Source organism: Anomaloglossus baeobatrachus, chromosome 9 (genome assembly GCF_048569485.1).
Source record: "Anomaloglossus baeobatrachus isolate aAnoBae1 chromosome 9, aAnoBae1.hap1, whole genome shotgun sequence".
Lineage (NCBI taxonomy): Eukaryota > Metazoa > Chordata > Amphibia > Anura > Aromobatidae > Anomaloglossus > Anomaloglossus baeobatrachus.
The window spans coordinates 31,321,248-31,339,427 of NC_134361.1; the positions used below are offsets into that span (position 1 = coordinate 31,321,248).

Below are 18,180 nucleotides of genomic sequence, written 5' to 3' on the forward strand. Positions count from 1 at the left end.
CCCACTGTATAGAGCGGGCTCCGTTCCTGAACCTGCTGCACGCACCCAATGTAGGACGTGGATATACATCCAATGTCGGGAAGGGGTTAACTGTGGCCGCCATTTTATCCCCCCCCCCTCCTCCTCCCCCCACAATGCCGGATCCCAGCAGAATGCTGTTTGCAGCCTCAGATGTGCATGATCGGAGTCCTCTTCTGACCGTCCTCTCTTTGGTCCTCTTCTGACCGTCCTCTCTTTGGTCCTCTTCTGACCGTCCTCTCTTTGGTCCTCTTCTGACCGTCCTCTCTTTGGTCCTCTTCTGACCGTCCTCTCTTTGGTCCTCTTCTGACCGTCCTCTCTTTGGTCCTCTTCTGACCGTCCTCTCTTTGGTCCTCTTCTGACCGTCCTCTCTTTGGTCCTCTTCTGACCGTCCTCTCTTTGGTCCTCTTCTGACCGTCCTCTCTTTGGTCCTCTTCTGACCGTCCTCTCTTTGGTCCTCTTCTGACCGTCCTCTCTTTGGTCCTCTTCTGACCGTCCTCTCTTTGGTCCTCTTCTGACCGTCCTCTCTTTGGTCCTCTTCTGACCGTCCTCTCTTTGGTCCTCTTCTGACCGTCCTCTCTTTGGTCCTCTTCTGACCGTCCTCTCTTTGGTCCTCTTCTGACCGTCCTCTCTTTGGTCCTCTTCTGACCGTCCTCTCTTTGGTCCTCTTCTGACCGTCCTCTCTTTGGTCCTCTTCTGACCGTCCTCTCTTTGGTCCTCTTCTGACCGTCCTCTCTTTGGTCCTCTTCTGACCGTCCTCTCTTTGGTCCTCTTCTGACCGTCCTCTCTTTGGTCCTCTTCTGACCGTCCTCTCTTTGGTCCTCTTCTGACCGTCCTCTCTTTGGTCCTCTTCTGACCGTCCTCTCTTTGGTCCTCTTCTGACCGTCCTCTCTTTGGTCCTCTTCTGACCGTCCTCTCTTTGGTCCTCTTCTGACCGTCCTCTCTTTGGTCCTCTTCTGACCGTCCTCTCTTTGGTCCTCTTCTGACCGTCCTCTCTTTGGTCCTCTTCTGACCGTCCTCTCTTTGGTCCTCTTCTGACCGTCCTCTCTTTGGTCCTCTTCTGACCGTTCTCTCTTTGGTCCTCTTCTGACCGTTCTCTCTTTGGTCCTCTTCTGACCGTCCTCTCTTTGGTCCTCTTCTGACCGTCCTCTCTTTGGTCCTCTTCTGACCGTCCTCTCTTTGGTCCTCTTCTGACCGTCCTCTCTTTGGTCCTCTTCTGACCGTCCTCTCTTTGGTCCTCTTCTGACCGTCCTCTCTTTGGTCCTCTTCTGACCGTCCTCTCTTTGGTCCTCTTCTGACCGTCCTCTCTTTGGTCCTCTTCTGACCGTCCTCTCTTTGGTCCTCTTCTGACCGTCCTCTCTTTGGTCCTCTTCTGACCGTCCTCTCTTTGGTCCTCTTCTGACCGTCCTCTCTTTGGTCCTCTTCTGACCGTCCTCTCTTTGGTCCTCTTCTGACCGTCCTCTCTTTGGTCCTCTTCTGACCGTCCTCTCTTTGGTCCTCTTCTGACCGTCCTCTCTTTGGTCCTCTTCTGACCGTCCTCTCTTTGGTCCTCTTCTGACCGTCCTCTCTTTGGTCCTCTTCTGACCGTCCTCTCTTTGGTCCTCTTCTGACCGTCCTCTCTTTGGTCCTCTTCTGACCGTCCTCTCTTTGGTCCTCTTCTGACCGTCCTCTCTTTGGTCCTCTTCTGACCGTCCTCTCTTTGGTCCTCTTCTGACCGTCCTCTCTTTGGTCCTCTTTTGACCGTCCTCTCTTCGGTCCTCTTCTGACCGTCCTCTTCTGACCGTCCTCTCTTCGTTGCCCCAGGTCTGGAGTCGTTTGCCGGGTGAAGTATTGTAACAGTCTTCCGGATATTCCCTTCGATCCCAAGTTCATCACTTACCCCTTTGACCAGAACAGGTAAGTGTCGCAGGGAGATTCTTGCGTTGCGGGTGAATGTCGGCTCCGCTCCTCACTCCCGCCTCCTCGTAGGTTTGTGCAATATAAAGCCACCTCCTTGGAGAAGCAGCATAAACATGACCTCCTGACGGAGCCGGACCTGGGGGTCACCATCGACCTGATCAACCCTGACACCTACCGGATTGACTCCAATGGTGAGAGCCGGAGCGGAGCAGCGAGGGGTCCCGGGATCGCTCGCACCGGCCGCCTCTTACCTTGTCCTCTTTGTCATTGCAGTTCTTCTGGATATCGCCGACGAGAAGCTTCTGGAGGAGGAAATTCAAGCCCCCAGCAGCTCCAAGAGGTACTGACGGCATCTGACGGGAGATTAGGGGGAACCTGTGCAGGAGGAATCGCAGGCTGCCATAATATTCATAAAACTCTCAGGGGGTTCAGAAAAAATATATTTGGAAGATGAGACCGCACTGATCCTGGTGATTGCCAGGTCTCTTCCGATGTACAAACATGGGAGACACCCATCAATCATAGGAATTGCTGGACAGCAGGAAAGCCGGACTAGTCCTGTCCCCGGCAGGATCTTTAACATATAACTTCTCTGAAATGCTGAAGCGTCTCAGACAATATCATACCCGGCTGCAGCTCATGCTGATTGGGCAGCATAAATTGCCTGACTGATTCCCAGTAGTGCAATATATTTTTTTTTATTTTATTATTTTGGCACCAGAGAATAATTGAGCATCAGACATGAAAGGCTGCAATACTGATGATACAAGATTCACAATTCATGATGGGTGATATCACAGCTCACCTCCTCCTGTACAATGACTAATAACACTTGCATAAACAATAGATAACAGAGGATCCACCATAGGGGATATCACAGCTCACCTCCTCTTCCTCCTGTACAATGCCTGATAACACCTCTATATACAGTAAATAACACAGGCTCCACCATTCACAATAGGTAGTCACAGCTCACCTCCTCCTTCTGTACAATGACCGATAACCCAGGATCCACCGTTCACATTGGGTGATATCACAGCTCGCCTCCTCCTGTACAATGAATAATAATGCCTCCATATAGAACAGATAACAGAGGATTCACCATAAGGGATATCAAAGCTCACCTCCTCTTCCTGTACAATGACTGATGACACCTCTGTATATAGTAAGTAACACAGGATCCACCATTCACAATAGGTAGTCACAGCTCACCTCCTCCTGTACAATGACTGATAACACAGGATCCACTATTTACCATAGGGGATATTACAGCTCACCTCCTCCTCTTGTACAATGACCGATAACCTCTAGATACAGTAGATAACACAGGATCCAATATTCACAAGAGATATCACAGCTCACCTCCTCCTCTTGTACAATGACTAATAACACTTCTATATAAAGTAGATAACCCAGGATCCACTATTCCCCACAATGGATATCACAGCTCACCTCCTCCTAGCTTTATTTCTTGTCTTTTCAGGTTATAACCTGGCTTTGTAGACCGTGATGGTTTTTGTTTTTTTTCATTGCTGTGCACTAGGTTCAGTTTTTGTGGCGCTTTTGTGGCACTTTTTCATGTGGAAATTGCCTGAAAGAGATGCAGAGTGCACACAGCCTAACGGGCGGATTACCAGATTTATCAGCAATCCGGGGCCTTGTGTGCCCTGCAGTAGACAGTGCGGTGGCGGTGGATGGTCGGTGTGAGGTAAATCCGGAGATATGACGATAAATCATGATATTCAAGTTATGTCAGGAAGCCCTCTCCTGGTGTCACCCCCCCCTTTCCTTCACACAACTCCTTCAAGCAGAAAATTTACCACAGGGATAAACGGTTTGTTTAGCAGATAGGTGTCAAAGGAACTGGTCTGTGTTCCACTTACACCTCCATGGCCATCTCCTGTGATATGGAGATTAGATGATGTGGAAACAATGGACACAGGATGACTCCCTGCCGTGACCCTGTGGTAGGAGCTGCTATCTAATTAGCAAGCTTGGAAGTATCCAGACAGAACGACTCCAGTAAAATATGGTTCATATCTCGCAAGCCATATTTCCGATAAATATGGCAACCATAAAAATGGTGTCTCCGCATGCGGACGATGCTGGCACACCCTTTTTATGGGAGCAGGACCTGGGGAAATACCCCAGGCGTGATATCAGCCAATGGGGAACTAGTAGACAAGTCATGAGTCCTCTCGTTCTGTAGCTAAATTCATAACTGTCACAATGAGAGCGTTGGCGTCTGCCTACGACGCTCCCAGGCCAAGTTATGGCCATATCCCCTGTTGTGGATATTGTCCATGACTCCAGCCAGGGGTGGAGCAGTGCTCCCTCTGAGGTCACTAAGGTAGGAGGGGACCTGGATTTGCCCAGGTTGATAACCCTACTTCGGCCATTTTCCAGTGTTCTTTCGCTGGGGGTCACGTGTAGGAAACATCTGTGGGAAGGATCCTAGAAACCTGGTCTACAGCGCCCCCCTGTGGCCAGACGCACAAGGTAACTGCTGGAACTGTGTATGCCTGTTTGTAACCCATGCTTTGATTGTAACTGTACTCTGACATATGTATATTCTGTAGATCCCCTATTGTATATATTGTAGTTTCTAGTGTGCTTTAGGCTGATTAAATTATATAATTAATCTTGGGCTGTTCTGTTATCTCGATCTTGAATCCCACGTCCGTGTGTTCGGCTAATAGTTACCGTGAAGCGGTTGGTGGCAGCGAGTTGTGCCAAGGATTATTGTGGGGAGGCCAGTGAGATTCGGGGAGGTTTTATATATTCCGCCCGCGGAGGTCGGGGGAATATATACCCTACTCTCACCGGGGACCCTTCAATAATCGGCATAAGTAGTATAGCGGCCTCCTTGCTTATTGTCGGGCAATTCCATAATTGGCCTGACTATAAGAGGGGCGCTAGAGAGCGCGTCACGTGCTCTGTCTGTCGGTCGGGAGGTATAAAGGAGGGGTGACCCCCACTTGTTACCCCCCCGATTGTGACGTACTGGTAGCCAGCGCGGGGGATTTCTGAGTGACCCCCCCCCCCGGTGGTTCGTGACATATTGGTGGCAAGCGGTGGGATCGAGATAATAGTGTGTGTGAGTGTGAGACCCATACTCCCAGACACTAAAGACTGCCTGCAGCAGCTGTGGCTGCTGGGGTCTTCAGACTAGCTCAACACTAGAGTGTCAGAGTGCAGATACTGTAAGGTGTGTGGGTGCATCAGGTGTCAGTTCTGTGTCAGTGACCAAAAGTCTGCAAGAATGGCTGATGGCACCAGGAGCAGAGCTATGCAACTGGCCAATGCTAAAGCAGGAGCCGAAGAGAGGGAGGACGGTGCTGTGGACAGTAATGAGGAGGTTGCCCACGAGTCCTCCAGGAGCTCGACGCCAGAAAACCGTTCTGCAGAGGACAGCGCACAACCTGGCAATTATGGACAAGATGAGGAGCAGCTCACCCAAGGGTCCTCAACGAGCCAGATGCCAGCCCTCCGCTCTGCAATGGACAGTGAATCACCAGGCTCCGCAGCGGGCCGCAGATCACCACGTGCCATTCCACCGAGCCTGGGAGGCTCGGATAGCCTTCTTCAAATGGCTATGGCCCTTCTCCAGGCTGGAGACCAGGAGGGCTACAAGGAACTCCTGGCAGAGCGCAGGGCAGAGCGGCAGGCAGCGCGTGAAGAGCGCCAGGCAGAGCGTGAGGCTGCGGAGCGACGGCAACAGGCAGACCGTGACCACCAGCTGCAGCTAGCTCAGCTCCGGCCCTCATCAGCCACACGTGACCTTCAAGACTCCAAACTTCCAAAGGTCTGTGTTGAGGACTTCCCAGTGCTGGAGAAGGATGGAGACTTGGACTCTTTCTTGACTGCTTTTGAACGGACTTGCCTGCAGCACCATCTGGACAAGGACCAGTGGGCCAAATACCTGACCCCCCGTTTAAGGGGTAAGGCCCTGGATATCCTTGGGGACTTGCCTGCTGAGGCAGATCAGGGCTACGACACCATCAAGCGGGCCCTGATCCAACAGTACAACCTCACTCCAGAGTCCTACCGCAAGAAGTTCCGGAGCCTACAGAAGGGACCAAAGGACTCCTGGGCTGACCACCGGCGGGCACTTGCCCGAGCTGCCGACCACTGGACCCAAGGCCTGCAGCTTTCCACCGGACCGGAGATCCTGGACTTGTTCATCACGGAGCAACTCTTGTGGAACTGCCCTGAGGATCTCCGCCAGTTCATCCGAGACCAGAAGCCAAAGGGGTCCACGGCTACAGCTGCCCTGGCCGATGACTACACCACCAATCGGGCTCCTGAGGCCAGGAGAGCAGCCACCAGCAGCACCTGGAGAGGGGGTAAGATGAATTCTACGACTGCCCCACCTGCCCCTAGACTGCAGGGGGTGTCCCCCTCAACTCCCCTCTCCAGGCCCGTGGCAGAGCCAAGACGGTGCCACCAGTGCAACCTACCTGGACACTTCAAGGCCATGTGCCCTCAGCGTCCCAAGGCCCCGGCTCCGTCCCCGTCCCAAGGGCCGCCCAAGGTGTATTGTGTGGGTGGGGGTGGTGGTAGGTCCCTGGACAGCTTCCAACCTGTCACCGTCGGCCGGTCTGTGACCATAGGACTGCGAGACAGCGCCTCGGAGGTGACTCTGGTGCGGCCTGAGATGGTGTCCCCCCAAGACTTGATACCTGGAAAAACCCTCGCTGTCTCCGGGATTGGAGGCATTGACCCGGCGCTGCCTGTTGCTGGCATTTATGTGGACTGGGGCGCAGGGCGAGGGGTGAGAGAGGTGGGGGTAACTGATCGGATCCCCGCAAACGTGTTACTTGGGACAGATTTGGGGCAGATAACCTCCCAGTTTGGGCCCCCCCCCAAGGGCTGACCCTTCAGCCAGTACTGACATGCCTCCGGACAATGTTAATGTGTTATCTATGAATGATGTGAGAGAGGGGGGAGTGAACTCTGATTTTTCTGCTTGCATAGACACCATAGACACACACACAGCTGCAGCTGTGACAGGGGAGGGGGTCAGAGAAAGGTGTGACAATGCCTCTACAAGTAATCAGCCTGTGAGCTGGGATCTGTTGCCCTCTGCAGGGATAAGCAGAGAGCAGGGTGCTGCAGGGGGAGGACCAGTGTGTGGGGTGGGGGCTACCACAGCAAATGTGGGGTCCCCAGAGATTTCACAGCGGGGTTCTGTTGCTGCAGGGGGGGAACAGGCAGGTGAGATTGGGGCCGGTCCCGGAGCGGAAGTGCTCCCAGGTAAGATCTCGGTGCAGGGTTCCCCCACAACCGGGGTGTCAGGAAGCCAGGTAGGTCTGCCTGAACCGGCGACTTGGTCAGGAACGGAGGAGGAGCAGGCACGACCCACGGTCGCAGCGGCTGTGGCCGCTGTCACCCGCAGTGGGAGTGCTGGAAGCCAAGGGGCCTCCCGGAGGTCCGATAGCTCTTCCCCTTCTGACCAAGTGGCAGCCGAGTCAGGTGGAGGCCAGGACACAGGTCCCGGGGTACTGACCGAAGATGTGACAGTCTCGTCGATTCTGGCCACATCTAGTCAGGGGTTTCAGGCAGCGTTAGAAGCTGACGACAGCCTGAAAGCTCTAAAGGTGCAGGCGGCACAGCCTCCCTCGGACTCGGACCCGGAGCGAGTGGTCTGGGACCAAGGACGGCTGTACCGGGTCACGGTCCAGCAGGGTTCACCGGAGGCGTGGCCCAGGGACCGACAGTTGGTGGTACCCTATCCGTTCCGGACGGAGTTGTTGCGGATCGCACATGAGATTCCGATGGCCGGACACCTAGGGATCGCTAAGACCAAGGCCAGGCTAAACCAGCATTTCTACTGGCCAAAAATGGGGGCCGATGTGGCTGCCTACTGCCGGTAGCGGACTATGCCACCCGGTACCCAGAAGCAGTGGCCTTGTCGTCCATTCGGGCTGACAAGGTGGCCACCGCATTGCTGGAGATTTTCTCCCGAGTGGGTTTTCCCCAGGAAATGCTCACTGACCGGGGGACCCAATTCATGTCCCAGCTGATGGAGGCCCTCTGTAAGCAAGTCCAGGTGCGACATCTGGTGGCCAGCCCGTACCATCCACAGACTAATGGCCTGTGCGAGCGGTTTAATGGCACCTTAAAGCAGATGCTTAAGATGTTGGTCGACTCCCATGGGCGTGACTGGGAGCGGTATCTCCCACACCTGTTATTTGCTTACCGGGAGGTTCCACAGGCCTCAACAGGATTCTCACCGTTTGAGCTCCTGTACGGGCGACGTGTGCGGGGCCCCCTGGCTCTGGTTAGAGGCTTGGGAAGGTGATTTGGCCACCCCTGGAGTGTCGGTTATCGAGTATGTCATGCGCTTCCGGGACAAAATGCAGGCCTTGACGCAACTGGTACACGACAATATGGCTCAAGCCCAGGCCGATCAGAAGCGTTGGTACGACCAGAACGCTTGTGAGAGGACCTACCAAGTGGGTCAAGAGGTGTGGGTACTGGTCCCCGTACCACAGGACAAGCTTCAGGCAGCCTGGGAAGGCCCATACCTCGTGTACCAGCAGCTCAACCCTGTGACGTACCTGGTCACCCTGGACCCTGCCCGTGGAAGGCGGAAGCCCTTCCATGTGAACATGATGAAGGCACATCATGAGCGGGAGGCGTGTGCACTCCCGGTGTGCAACCTGCCCGAGGAGGGAGAAGCGGAAACCCTCTTGGATATGCTAGCCCAGGTTAGGGCAGGCGGATCCATTGAGGATGTGGAGGTTGGCCACCAGCTCTTGGAGGACCAACGGTCCCAGCTGTGGGCCACCCTACACCCCTTCCGGGGGTTGTTTACCAACCAGCCCGGAAGGACTGACTTGGCTGTCCATCACGTGGACACTGGGGATCATCCCCCGATCCGGCGTTCAGCATATCGGGTTTCCCTGGAGGTGCAGCAACACATGCGCCAGGAGATTGACGAGATGCTGAAGCTGGGGGTGATCCAGGCATCCAACAGCGCTTGGGCCTCGCCTGTAGTCCTCGTCCCTAAGAAGGACCGAACCACTCGGTTCTGCGTGGACTACAGGGGGCTCAATGCTGTCACAGTCGCCGATGCGTACCCAATGCCACGCATCGATGACCTGCTCGATCAGTTGGCCGGGGCTCAGTACCTGACCATCATGGATCTGAGCCGGGGATATTGGCAGATCCCCCTGACTCGCAAGGCCAGGGAACGCTCTGCCTTTATTACCCCATTTGGACTGTACGAGTCCACGGTGATGCCATTCGGGATGAGGAATGCCCCTGCCACCTTCCAGCGGATGGTCAACACCCTGCTCAAGGGACTTGAAGGGTACGCGGCCGCGTACCTGGATGACATTGCCGTCTTCAGTCCCACCTGGGAAGATCACCTAGAGCATCTAGCACAGGTGCTCAGGCGGATCCACCAGGCAGGTTTGACCATCAAGCCGGGAAAGTGTCAGCTGGCCATGAGCGAGGTCCAGTACCTCGGTCACCGGGTAGGCGGGAGAACACTGAAGCCCGAGCCTGAGAAAGTGGAGGCCATCGCATCCTGGCCCACCCCCAGGACCAAGAAGCAGGTGATGTCCTTCTTGGGGACCGCTGGGTACTATAGGAGGTTTGTTCCATGCTATAGTAGCCTGGCAAAGCCCTTGACGGACCTCACCAAGAAGAAGCTGCCCTCTGCAGTCGATTGGACAATGGACTGCGAGACAGCCTTCCGTGCCCTAAAGGACGCCCTGTCCAGCCCGCCCGTGCTACAGGCAGCCGACTTCACGCGGCCGTTTGTAGTACAGACCGACGCCAGTGACTTCGGCCTCGGTGCGGTGCTCAGCCAGGTGGACTCTGCGAGCCAAGAGCACCCAGTCTTGTACCTGAGCAGGAAGCTGTTACCAAGGGAAGTGGCCTATTCCACGATGGAAAAGGAGTGCCTGGCCATAGTGTGGGCCCTGCAGCGTCTGCAACCCTATCTATACGGGCGCCACTTCATCGTGGAGACGGACCACAATCCCCTCAGCTGGTTACACACTGTCTCCGGGACGAATGGCAGGTTGTTGCGATGGAGCCTGGCGCTCCAGCAATACAACTTCACCATTCGACACAAAAGGGGCCGTGACCACGGTAACGCAGACGGGCTGTCCCGACAAGGAGAGGTCGCGGACGGGCGCACGGGGGAACACCGGAGTGTGCTGCCCCCTAGCGCCCTCAAAAGGGGGGAGGTGTGAGGTAAATCCGGAGATATGACGATAAATCATGATATTCAAGTTATGTCAGGAAGCCCTCTCCTGGTGTCACCCCCCCTTTCCTTCACACAACTCCTTCAAGCAGAAAATTTACCACAGGGATAAACGGTTTGTTTAGCAGATAGGTGTCAAAGGAACTGGTCTGTGTTCCACTTACACCTCCAACAGCCATCTCCTCTGATATGGAGATTAGATGATGTGGGAACAATGGACACAGGATGACTCCCTGCCGTCACCCTGTAGCAGGGGCTGCTGTCTAATTAGCAAGCTTGGAAGTATCCAGACAGAACGACTCCAGTAAAATATGGTTCATATCTCGCAAGCCATAGTTCCGATAAATATGGCAACCATAAAAATGGTGTCTCCGCATGCGGACGATGCTGGCACACCCTTTTTATGGGAGCAGGACCTGGGGAAATACCCCAGGCGTGATATCAGCCAATGGGGAACTAGTAGACAAGTCATGAGTCCTCTCGTTCTGTAGCTAAATTCATAACTGTCACAATGAGAGCGTTGGCGTCTGCCTACGACGCTCCCAGGCCAAGTTATGGCCATATCCCCTGTTGTGGATATTGTCCATAACTCCAGCCAGGGGTGGAGCAGTGCTCCCTCTGAGGTCACTAAGGTAGGAGGGGACCTGGATTTGCCCAGGTTGATAACCCTACTTCGGCCATTTTCCAGTGTTCTTTCGCTGGGGGTCACGTGTAGGAAACATCTGTGGGAAGGATCCTAGAAACCTGGTCTACAGCGCCCCCCTGTGGCCAGACGCAACAAGGTAACTGCTGGAACTGTGTATGCCTGTTTGTAACCCATGCTTTGATTGTAACTGTACTCTGACATATGTATATTCTGTAGATTCCCTATTGTATATATTGTAGTTTCTAGTGTGCTTTAGGCTGATTAAATTATATAATTAATCTTGGGCTGTTCTGTTATCTCGATCTTGAATCCCACGTCTGTGTGTTCGGCTAATAGTTACCGTGAAGCGGTTGGTGGCAGCGAGTTGTGCCAAGGATTATTGTGGGGAGGCCAGTGAGATTCGGGGAGGTTTTATATATTCCGCCCGCGGAGGTCGGGGGAATATATACCCTACTCTCACCGGGGACCCTTCAATAATCGGCATAAGTAGTATAGCGGCCTCCTTGCTTATTGTCGGGCAATTCCATAATTGGCCTGACTATAAGAGGGGCGCTAGAGAGCGCGTCACGTGCTCTGTCGGTCGGGAGGTATAAAGGAGGGGTGACCCCCACTTGTTACCCCCCGATTGTGACGTACTGGTAGCCAGCGCGGGGGATTTCTGAGTGACCCCCCCCCGGTGGTTCGTGACAGTCGGTAACACCCCTCCGCAGTCCTCCCGTATGGTAGTACCTGGTATATTGTGGATTTGCCACTAATGGAGGTGAAGTCGTCCTGATTTTGGTTATTGGTGGTAATGAGTCCAGAGTTGAGGCACAGCTGATCCTGCCGTCGTGACTCGTCTGATCATTCCCTTTAAATTCCCAGGACTTCAGTGTTAATCGTCCGTTCTTCCCGCAGATCTCAGCAGCACGCCAAAGTGGTCCCCTGGATGAGAAAGACCGAGTACATCTCCACCGAGTTCAACAGATACGGCGTCTCCAACGAGAAGCCTGAGGTCAAGTAAGTGCCGGGGGCTCGTGTCTGCTAGTGATGGGCAGTCCGGCTCTTTTTGGTGATCCGGTTCCCATGGCACCAAAAAGAGCAGATTCTTTCGGCTCCTTCATGGATCCCTATTAAATATGTGTTCACCCCAGGTAACCACATATTTAACCTTGTGTTAGTGCCGCCAAAACCACACCTACCCGCGGCTAAACCCCGCCGACCCACAACTGCTGCTGCTGAGCAGTTTAGGGCTGCACCATAACTGTGATATCACTTGGTCTGATAATAAATCTGTCATCAGATTTCACAATACAAACCGCATACGTTATTGAATAGACCCGATGAGGCCGGTGGACTTGCTGTGAAGATCCATGTCAAAATGGCTATATAATCCTATTTAAGTTATCCTTTCTGATAGTATAATAAGTTGGAAACCTATAAAAAAAATAATTTATACAGCCATTCTGATGGGTTTTTACAGTAAGTACATCAGCCTCATCAGGCGTGAGAGATCTATTTCTCCATATAAACAGTTTGCATTTTGGAATCTGATTGGTGCACTTGCTCTAAAGACGTTTTCCTCAATCTCTGACCCCCAAATGGTTCCTTGATACTACAGGGACTGGACCCCCGTTAAGTCAGGCACAATACGAACTGTCATCGCAGGGAGTCGGGGCTTCTCTGAGACGGCCGTGTGGATCTGCCTCTGTGGATATTGCATATTTACCACGTAGACTTTCTGCAATATGGGAACATGTCCTCCTCCATTTTTGGGTGTTTTTAATAATAATTTTTATTATTAATAATAATATAATATTATTATTATGAATATTAGCATTATTAAAAAATAATAATAAAATGCATTATTTTTTTTATTAATAATAATAAATGATAATTATTAATAATAATAAAAAAATATAAATAATATTATTACAAAGTAATAATAAATACTATTATTAATAAAAAATATTATTTTTATTAGTATTTACTATTAAAAATTAATATTATTATTAATAATAATACAATTTCTGTAGTGCTTACATATTCCGCAACACTTTACAATTCAAAGTCAGCACGCACAGACACTGTCGGGGGTCATATACAGACAATATCAGACATTACAGAATGTTTTCTTGTGGGTCTGCATTGTTTCATTCCTTATTAATGGCCGGCCTTCCTTTCTGCTCAGAATCGGGGTGTCCGTCAAGCAGCAGTTTACTGAGGAAGACATCTACAAGGACCGGGACAGCCAGATCTCTGCCATCGAGAAAACCTTTGAAGATGCTCAGAAACCTGTAAGTGCAAAGATCCATGGAGCAAAGGACGGGCTCAGAAGAGACGGACGATTGCATCCTATAACCAGTAACCTTATATTTCCCTCTGCAGATCAGTCAGCATTACAGTAAGCCGCGCGTCACCCCCGTGGAGGTCATGCCGGTCTTCCCTGACTTCAAGGTATGGGGTGGTTGGGTTTTGTTAGACAATGTGCAATCAAAGCCGAATGTTGCTCATCCTCCTCCTCCTCTGTCCTCAGATGTGGATCAATCCCTGCGCTCAGGTCATCTTTGACTCTGATCCTGCTCCTAAAGAGACGACGGGCTCGGCAGCGCTGGAGATGATGTCACAAGCCATGATCAGGTGGGGACGTCTCTCCGTGCAGCGAGGGTCAGTGCCGGGGGAGAGGACGGGGTTCACTCGTGTGTCTGTATTCGCAGGGGGATGATGGATGAAGAAGGGAACCAGTTCGTGGCCTACTTTCTGCCAGGAGACGACACCATGCGGAAGAGGAAGAGAGACCAGGACGAGGGTCTGGACTACATGGCGGAGGACATGTGAGTGCAAAGCCTCTCTTCTCCGCCCGTATTGGGAGCGATTGTCCTTCTATTCTTCGTTCTTCCATTAACCTGATAACATTTCTACAGATACGATTACAAGATCGCCAGAGAATACAACTGGAATGTCAAAAACAAGGCCAGCAAGGGATACGAGGAGAACTACTTCTTCATCTTCCGCGAAGGCGACGGCGTTTACTACAATGAGCTGGAGACCAGGTGGGAATGGAGGGTGGGCAACCAGCAGAGGGGTCCGACTCCCTCTGATCCTGAGACTAAGGGCTCTTTTCTACTTACGATTTTCATGTGCGAGTGCGATCCGATAAAACATCGGACTGCACTCGCACTAGTGTTAATCAATGAGGCAGTGTCCTCTTGCTTTTTAATTCTCGTCGCGAATCGTGCTCTCGCTGAAATCGCAGCATGCGGTGTATGGCTGCTAATGCAAGTCTATGGGTGCGAGAAAAATATTGCACGGCATGACATACGCATGTCACACGGATGCTAGGTGAGAAAAACCTACGCACTCGCATGACATACGGATGCTAGGTGAGAAAAACCTACGCACTCGCTCAGCACTCGCATGACATATGGATGCCAGGTGAGAAAAACCTACGCACTCGCACAGCACTCCCATGACATACGGATGCTAGGTGTGAAAAACCTACGCACTCGCTCAGCACACGCACGACATACGGATACTAGGGGAGAAACACCTACGCACTCACTCAGCACACGCACGACATACGGATACTAGGGGAGAAAAACCTACGCACTTGCACAGCACTCGCATGACATACGGATACTAGGGGAGAAAAACCTACGCACTCGCTCAGCACTCGCATGACATACGGATACTAGGTGAGAAAAACCTACGCACTCGCAGAGCACTTGTACAGCAGTAGCTCAGCACTCGCACAACATACGAATGCTAGGTGAGAATCTACGCACTCGCATGACATACGGATGCTAGATGAGAAAAACCTTCGCACAGCACTCGCTCAGCACTCGCATGACATACTGATACTAGGTGAGAAAAACCTACACACTCGCACAGCACTGGCTCAGCACTCGCACAACATACGGATGCTAGGGGAGAAAAACCTACACATTCGCTTAGCACTCGCGCAGCACTCGCATGTCACACGGATGCTAGGTGTGAAAAATCTACACACTTGCTCATCACTCGCTCAGCACTCGCATGACATACAGATGCTAGGTGAGGGAAAAAAATGAATGACATATGCAAGACAATACGCATGACACTCGTCCATGTTTTCGGGACGAGTATAGCAGTGATTATTTTATCGCAAGTTGAAAAGAGCCCTAAAGGAGATACAAAGTGGATTTGGCCATAGGAAATGTGGGGACTGCAGACGTCCCAGCGATGGCTCACCCCGGCCATGTCACCACATGTGAGGCAGAAGCCCCTTTATGTCACGTCTGTGTCTTGCGATGGGGGCTTTTGATGGCTTTGTTACAATGTGCTCTAACCCGGAGGTTTCTGTCATTTTTGCAGAGTACGTCTCAGCAAGAGGAGGGTGAAGGCCGGCGTCCAGTCCGGAACGAACGCCGTGCTGGTGGTGAAACACCGAGACATGAATGAGAAGGAGCTGGAGGCTCAGGTACGTCCAGGGGGGGCTCAAACAGCACGAGTGCGGATCTGCAACCCGTGGCACTACAACTCTCAGCAGGCATCAACAGTCTTCAGGGCGTGCTGGGCTTTGTAGTCCTGCCAGAGATCGCAGATTACACCTGTAGGGAATAGAATAAAGATCTGAAAGTGGTGATGGTGTTTTCTGGCCTTGTAGGAAGCCCGTAGAGCTCAGCTGGAGAACCACGAGCCTGAGGAGGAAGAGGAGGAGATCGAGGTGGATCATGAAACTCAGGGATCCGGTAAGTGACGGCACAAATCCCAGTATTACAGCTGCACTGACTGTTCACTATCGGGACCATCTACAAAGCTTTTATTCTATGATGGTCATAGAGATCTAATAACTGTGCGGGGGTGATGGGGGCGACACAAGGGCACAGACTCTTTAACCTTTTAGGTGCCATGGGGTGAAACACGGAAAGGAAAAAGGACAAAAGTGTCCTGGACAATTTGTGTTAACATTGAATGTTGTCCTATTGTCTGTGGCCACAAGAGGGCGATGTGACATCAGCAGGTCCTGATCTGCGGTGAATATTTGACCTGATTGTTCCTTGTTTTTGTCCACAGATGCAGAAGACGGAGACAAGGGCAGCGAGAGCGAGAAGGAGGGAAGCGCCGGCGAGGCATCCGCCAGCGAAAGTGAGCGCGAGGACGCCCCGGAGGAGAAAGAGGAGGATGAGGATAAGGAGAGCAGCGAGGAGGACAGAGCTGCCCGAGACAAGGAGGAGATCTTCGGAAGCGACGATGACGACAGCGATGATGATGATGATGATGATGCTCCGAATGAAAGCGGCGGAGAGGCAGAGGACAGCGGCAGCGAGGAGGAGGAAGAGGAGAAGCCCAGAAGGAGCCGGAGCCGCAGCGCCAGCAGCAGTCCCTTCGGGAGCGACCATTCCCAGCAGGACAATGAGGAGCGGAGCGGCAGCGAGCCGGGCTCCGGGTCCAGTGACGGCAGTGACAGTGACTGAGACGACCGCGCTCAGAAGCCTCGTGTTTTGTACATATGTTTGTATTATACGTTTAGTTGAATAAACATTTTTTTCCATGAGTCCTGAGGATCATTTCTAACGAACAACCCCACAACCCCCAAACAGGTACCCCCAAGACAGTTTTCTGTTTTCTTAAAAACCCTTGTCGCAGCCGCATTTTTTTTTTTTTCCTTCTTCTAAGAAAAAAATCTGATTCATCGCTTTGTCTTGGCTCCTGCTCTCTGTCGGGTATTGTCTGCGGTGCTGACGTCTCAGACATCTTCCCAGCCATTCAGTGAGCCCGGCCAAGCTGCTGAGCTCTGTTATTAACTGTAGCGCTGTTGACATAATGTCAGTATCAGACATTGGACCTGGGAAGGGTGAGTAAGGCAATGTTCACACACAGCGTTTTTTTGATGCGGCGTTTTTCTTTTTCGCTCCTAATTGGGAGACCCAGACAATTGGGTGTATAGCTACTGCCTCCGGAGGCCGCACAAAGTACTACACTTAAAAGTGTAAGGCCCCTCCCCTTCTGGCTATACACCCCCCCGTGGGAGCACGGGTCCTTCAGTTTTTTGCTTTGTGCGAAGGAGGTCAGACACGCACGCATAGCTCCACTGTTTAGTCAGCAGCAGCTGCTGACTATGTCGGATGGAAGAAAAGAGGACCCATACAAGGGTCCCCAGCATGCTCCCTTCTCACCCCACTTTTTGTCGGTGGTGCTTGTTAAGGTTGAGGTACCCATTGCGGGTACGGAGGCTGGAGCCCACATGCTGATTCCTTCCCCATCCCCATTAGGGCTCTGGGCGAAGTGGGATTTTACCGGTCTCCAGGCACAGAGACCGTGCTCCATCCGCAGCCCCTGGAGAAGCCGCTGGATATGGAGCTGAGTATCGTCAGGGACATGGCCCTGCTCCGTCAAGGTACTCTGTGTCCCCGTGCATACGCGCGCACACCGCAGCATTGCTGGGTGTGTTAGTGCGCCGGGGACAACAGCGCTGCTGCGCTTGTGCCATTTCCTCACTTCAGCTTAGCTGAGTGGGTAGACTCAGGGAGAACGGTCGCGCCGGCCGCTGGGACTGCGACGCGGCTGGGACTTGTGGTGCGCCGGGGACTTCCGCGCTGGCCGTGCATATATCACGGCCGCGCTTATTACTACAGTCCCCGGCTTTTGCGGCCTAGTTCGTTCGTTCCCGCCTCCGCACCTGCCAGTCAGGAGGAGGGCGGGACGCTGTACAGAGCATCAGCGCTGAGGGCTGGAGTCGTTTTTACATACTCCAGCCCTCACACCAGGCACAGTAGGACGCAGTTTCCCGCTCTTTGTTTGTGGCACGCCCACGGTCCGCCCCTCTTCACAGAACGCCGGCAGCCATTCCTGCCTGCACGCTGAGCTGCAGAGGGGAGACGGGGAGACCCAGACACGGGATTCTACGGCCTCATACCCGCTGTCCAGTGGGCGGTAAGCAGCCCTCAAGGGCTCACCCCCACTTGTGCCGTTTGTATACTGAGTATTTTGTGTTGCAAATACTTTGTACTGTACGGTCGCTGGTGATTCTCGGCTATACCCCCTCCTAGATTACAAGGAGGCAACAGCATGTCGTCCGCAAAACGCAAGGGTGCCAAGGCACAGACATTATATGCTGCCTGTACCGCATGTGGGGCTGCTCTACCGGCAGGTTCCACTGACACCCATTGTGTGCAGTGCTCGGCTCCTGTGCAACTTGCACAGCCGGGGCCTCTGCTGGATGTGACCCAGGGTGTACCACCTGTGAATGCTGTCCAGGTGACAGGAACGGAGTTTGCAGCTTTTGCTGACAATTGTCTATGACCATGTCAAGGATTCTTGAAACATTGCAGTCTAGACCAGTAACTCAGACCATGGACACTGTGGCATCATTGCTCCCTGGTCCCCCTCAGCTGGAACACTTCCAAGCTCCGGGGGTGTCACATGCACCCCAGGG

General features: G+C 52.8%; 1 protein-coding gene across 1 annotated transcript in view; it reads left to right on the forward strand.

The window, feature by feature from the left end:
* PAF1 (PAF1 component of Paf1/RNA polymerase II complex) overlaps positions 1-16,299 on the forward strand; it is a 16,832-nt gene extending 533 nt beyond the window's left edge. The window contains exons 3-14 of the mRNA XM_075323474.1: positions 1,822-1,914; positions 1,987-2,108; positions 2,191-2,257; positions 11,682-11,783; positions 12,955-13,060; positions 13,152-13,220; positions 13,300-13,403; positions 13,481-13,597; positions 13,688-13,816; positions 15,117-15,222; positions 15,409-15,493; positions 15,819-16,299. Of these exons, the coding sequence (XP_075179589.1) occupies positions 1,822-1,914; positions 1,987-2,108; positions 2,191-2,257; positions 11,682-11,783; positions 12,955-13,060; positions 13,152-13,220; positions 13,300-13,403; positions 13,481-13,597; positions 13,688-13,816; positions 15,117-15,222; positions 15,409-15,493; positions 15,819-16,219 (1,501 nt within the window). The 3' untranslated portion in view covers positions 16,220-16,299. The remainder of the gene's footprint in view (positions 1-1,821; positions 1,915-1,986; positions 2,109-2,190; positions 2,258-11,681; positions 11,784-12,954; positions 13,061-13,151; positions 13,221-13,299; positions 13,404-13,480; positions 13,598-13,687; positions 13,817-15,116; positions 15,223-15,408; positions 15,494-15,818) is intronic.
* Positions 16,300-18,180: the final 1,881 nt, after the last annotated feature.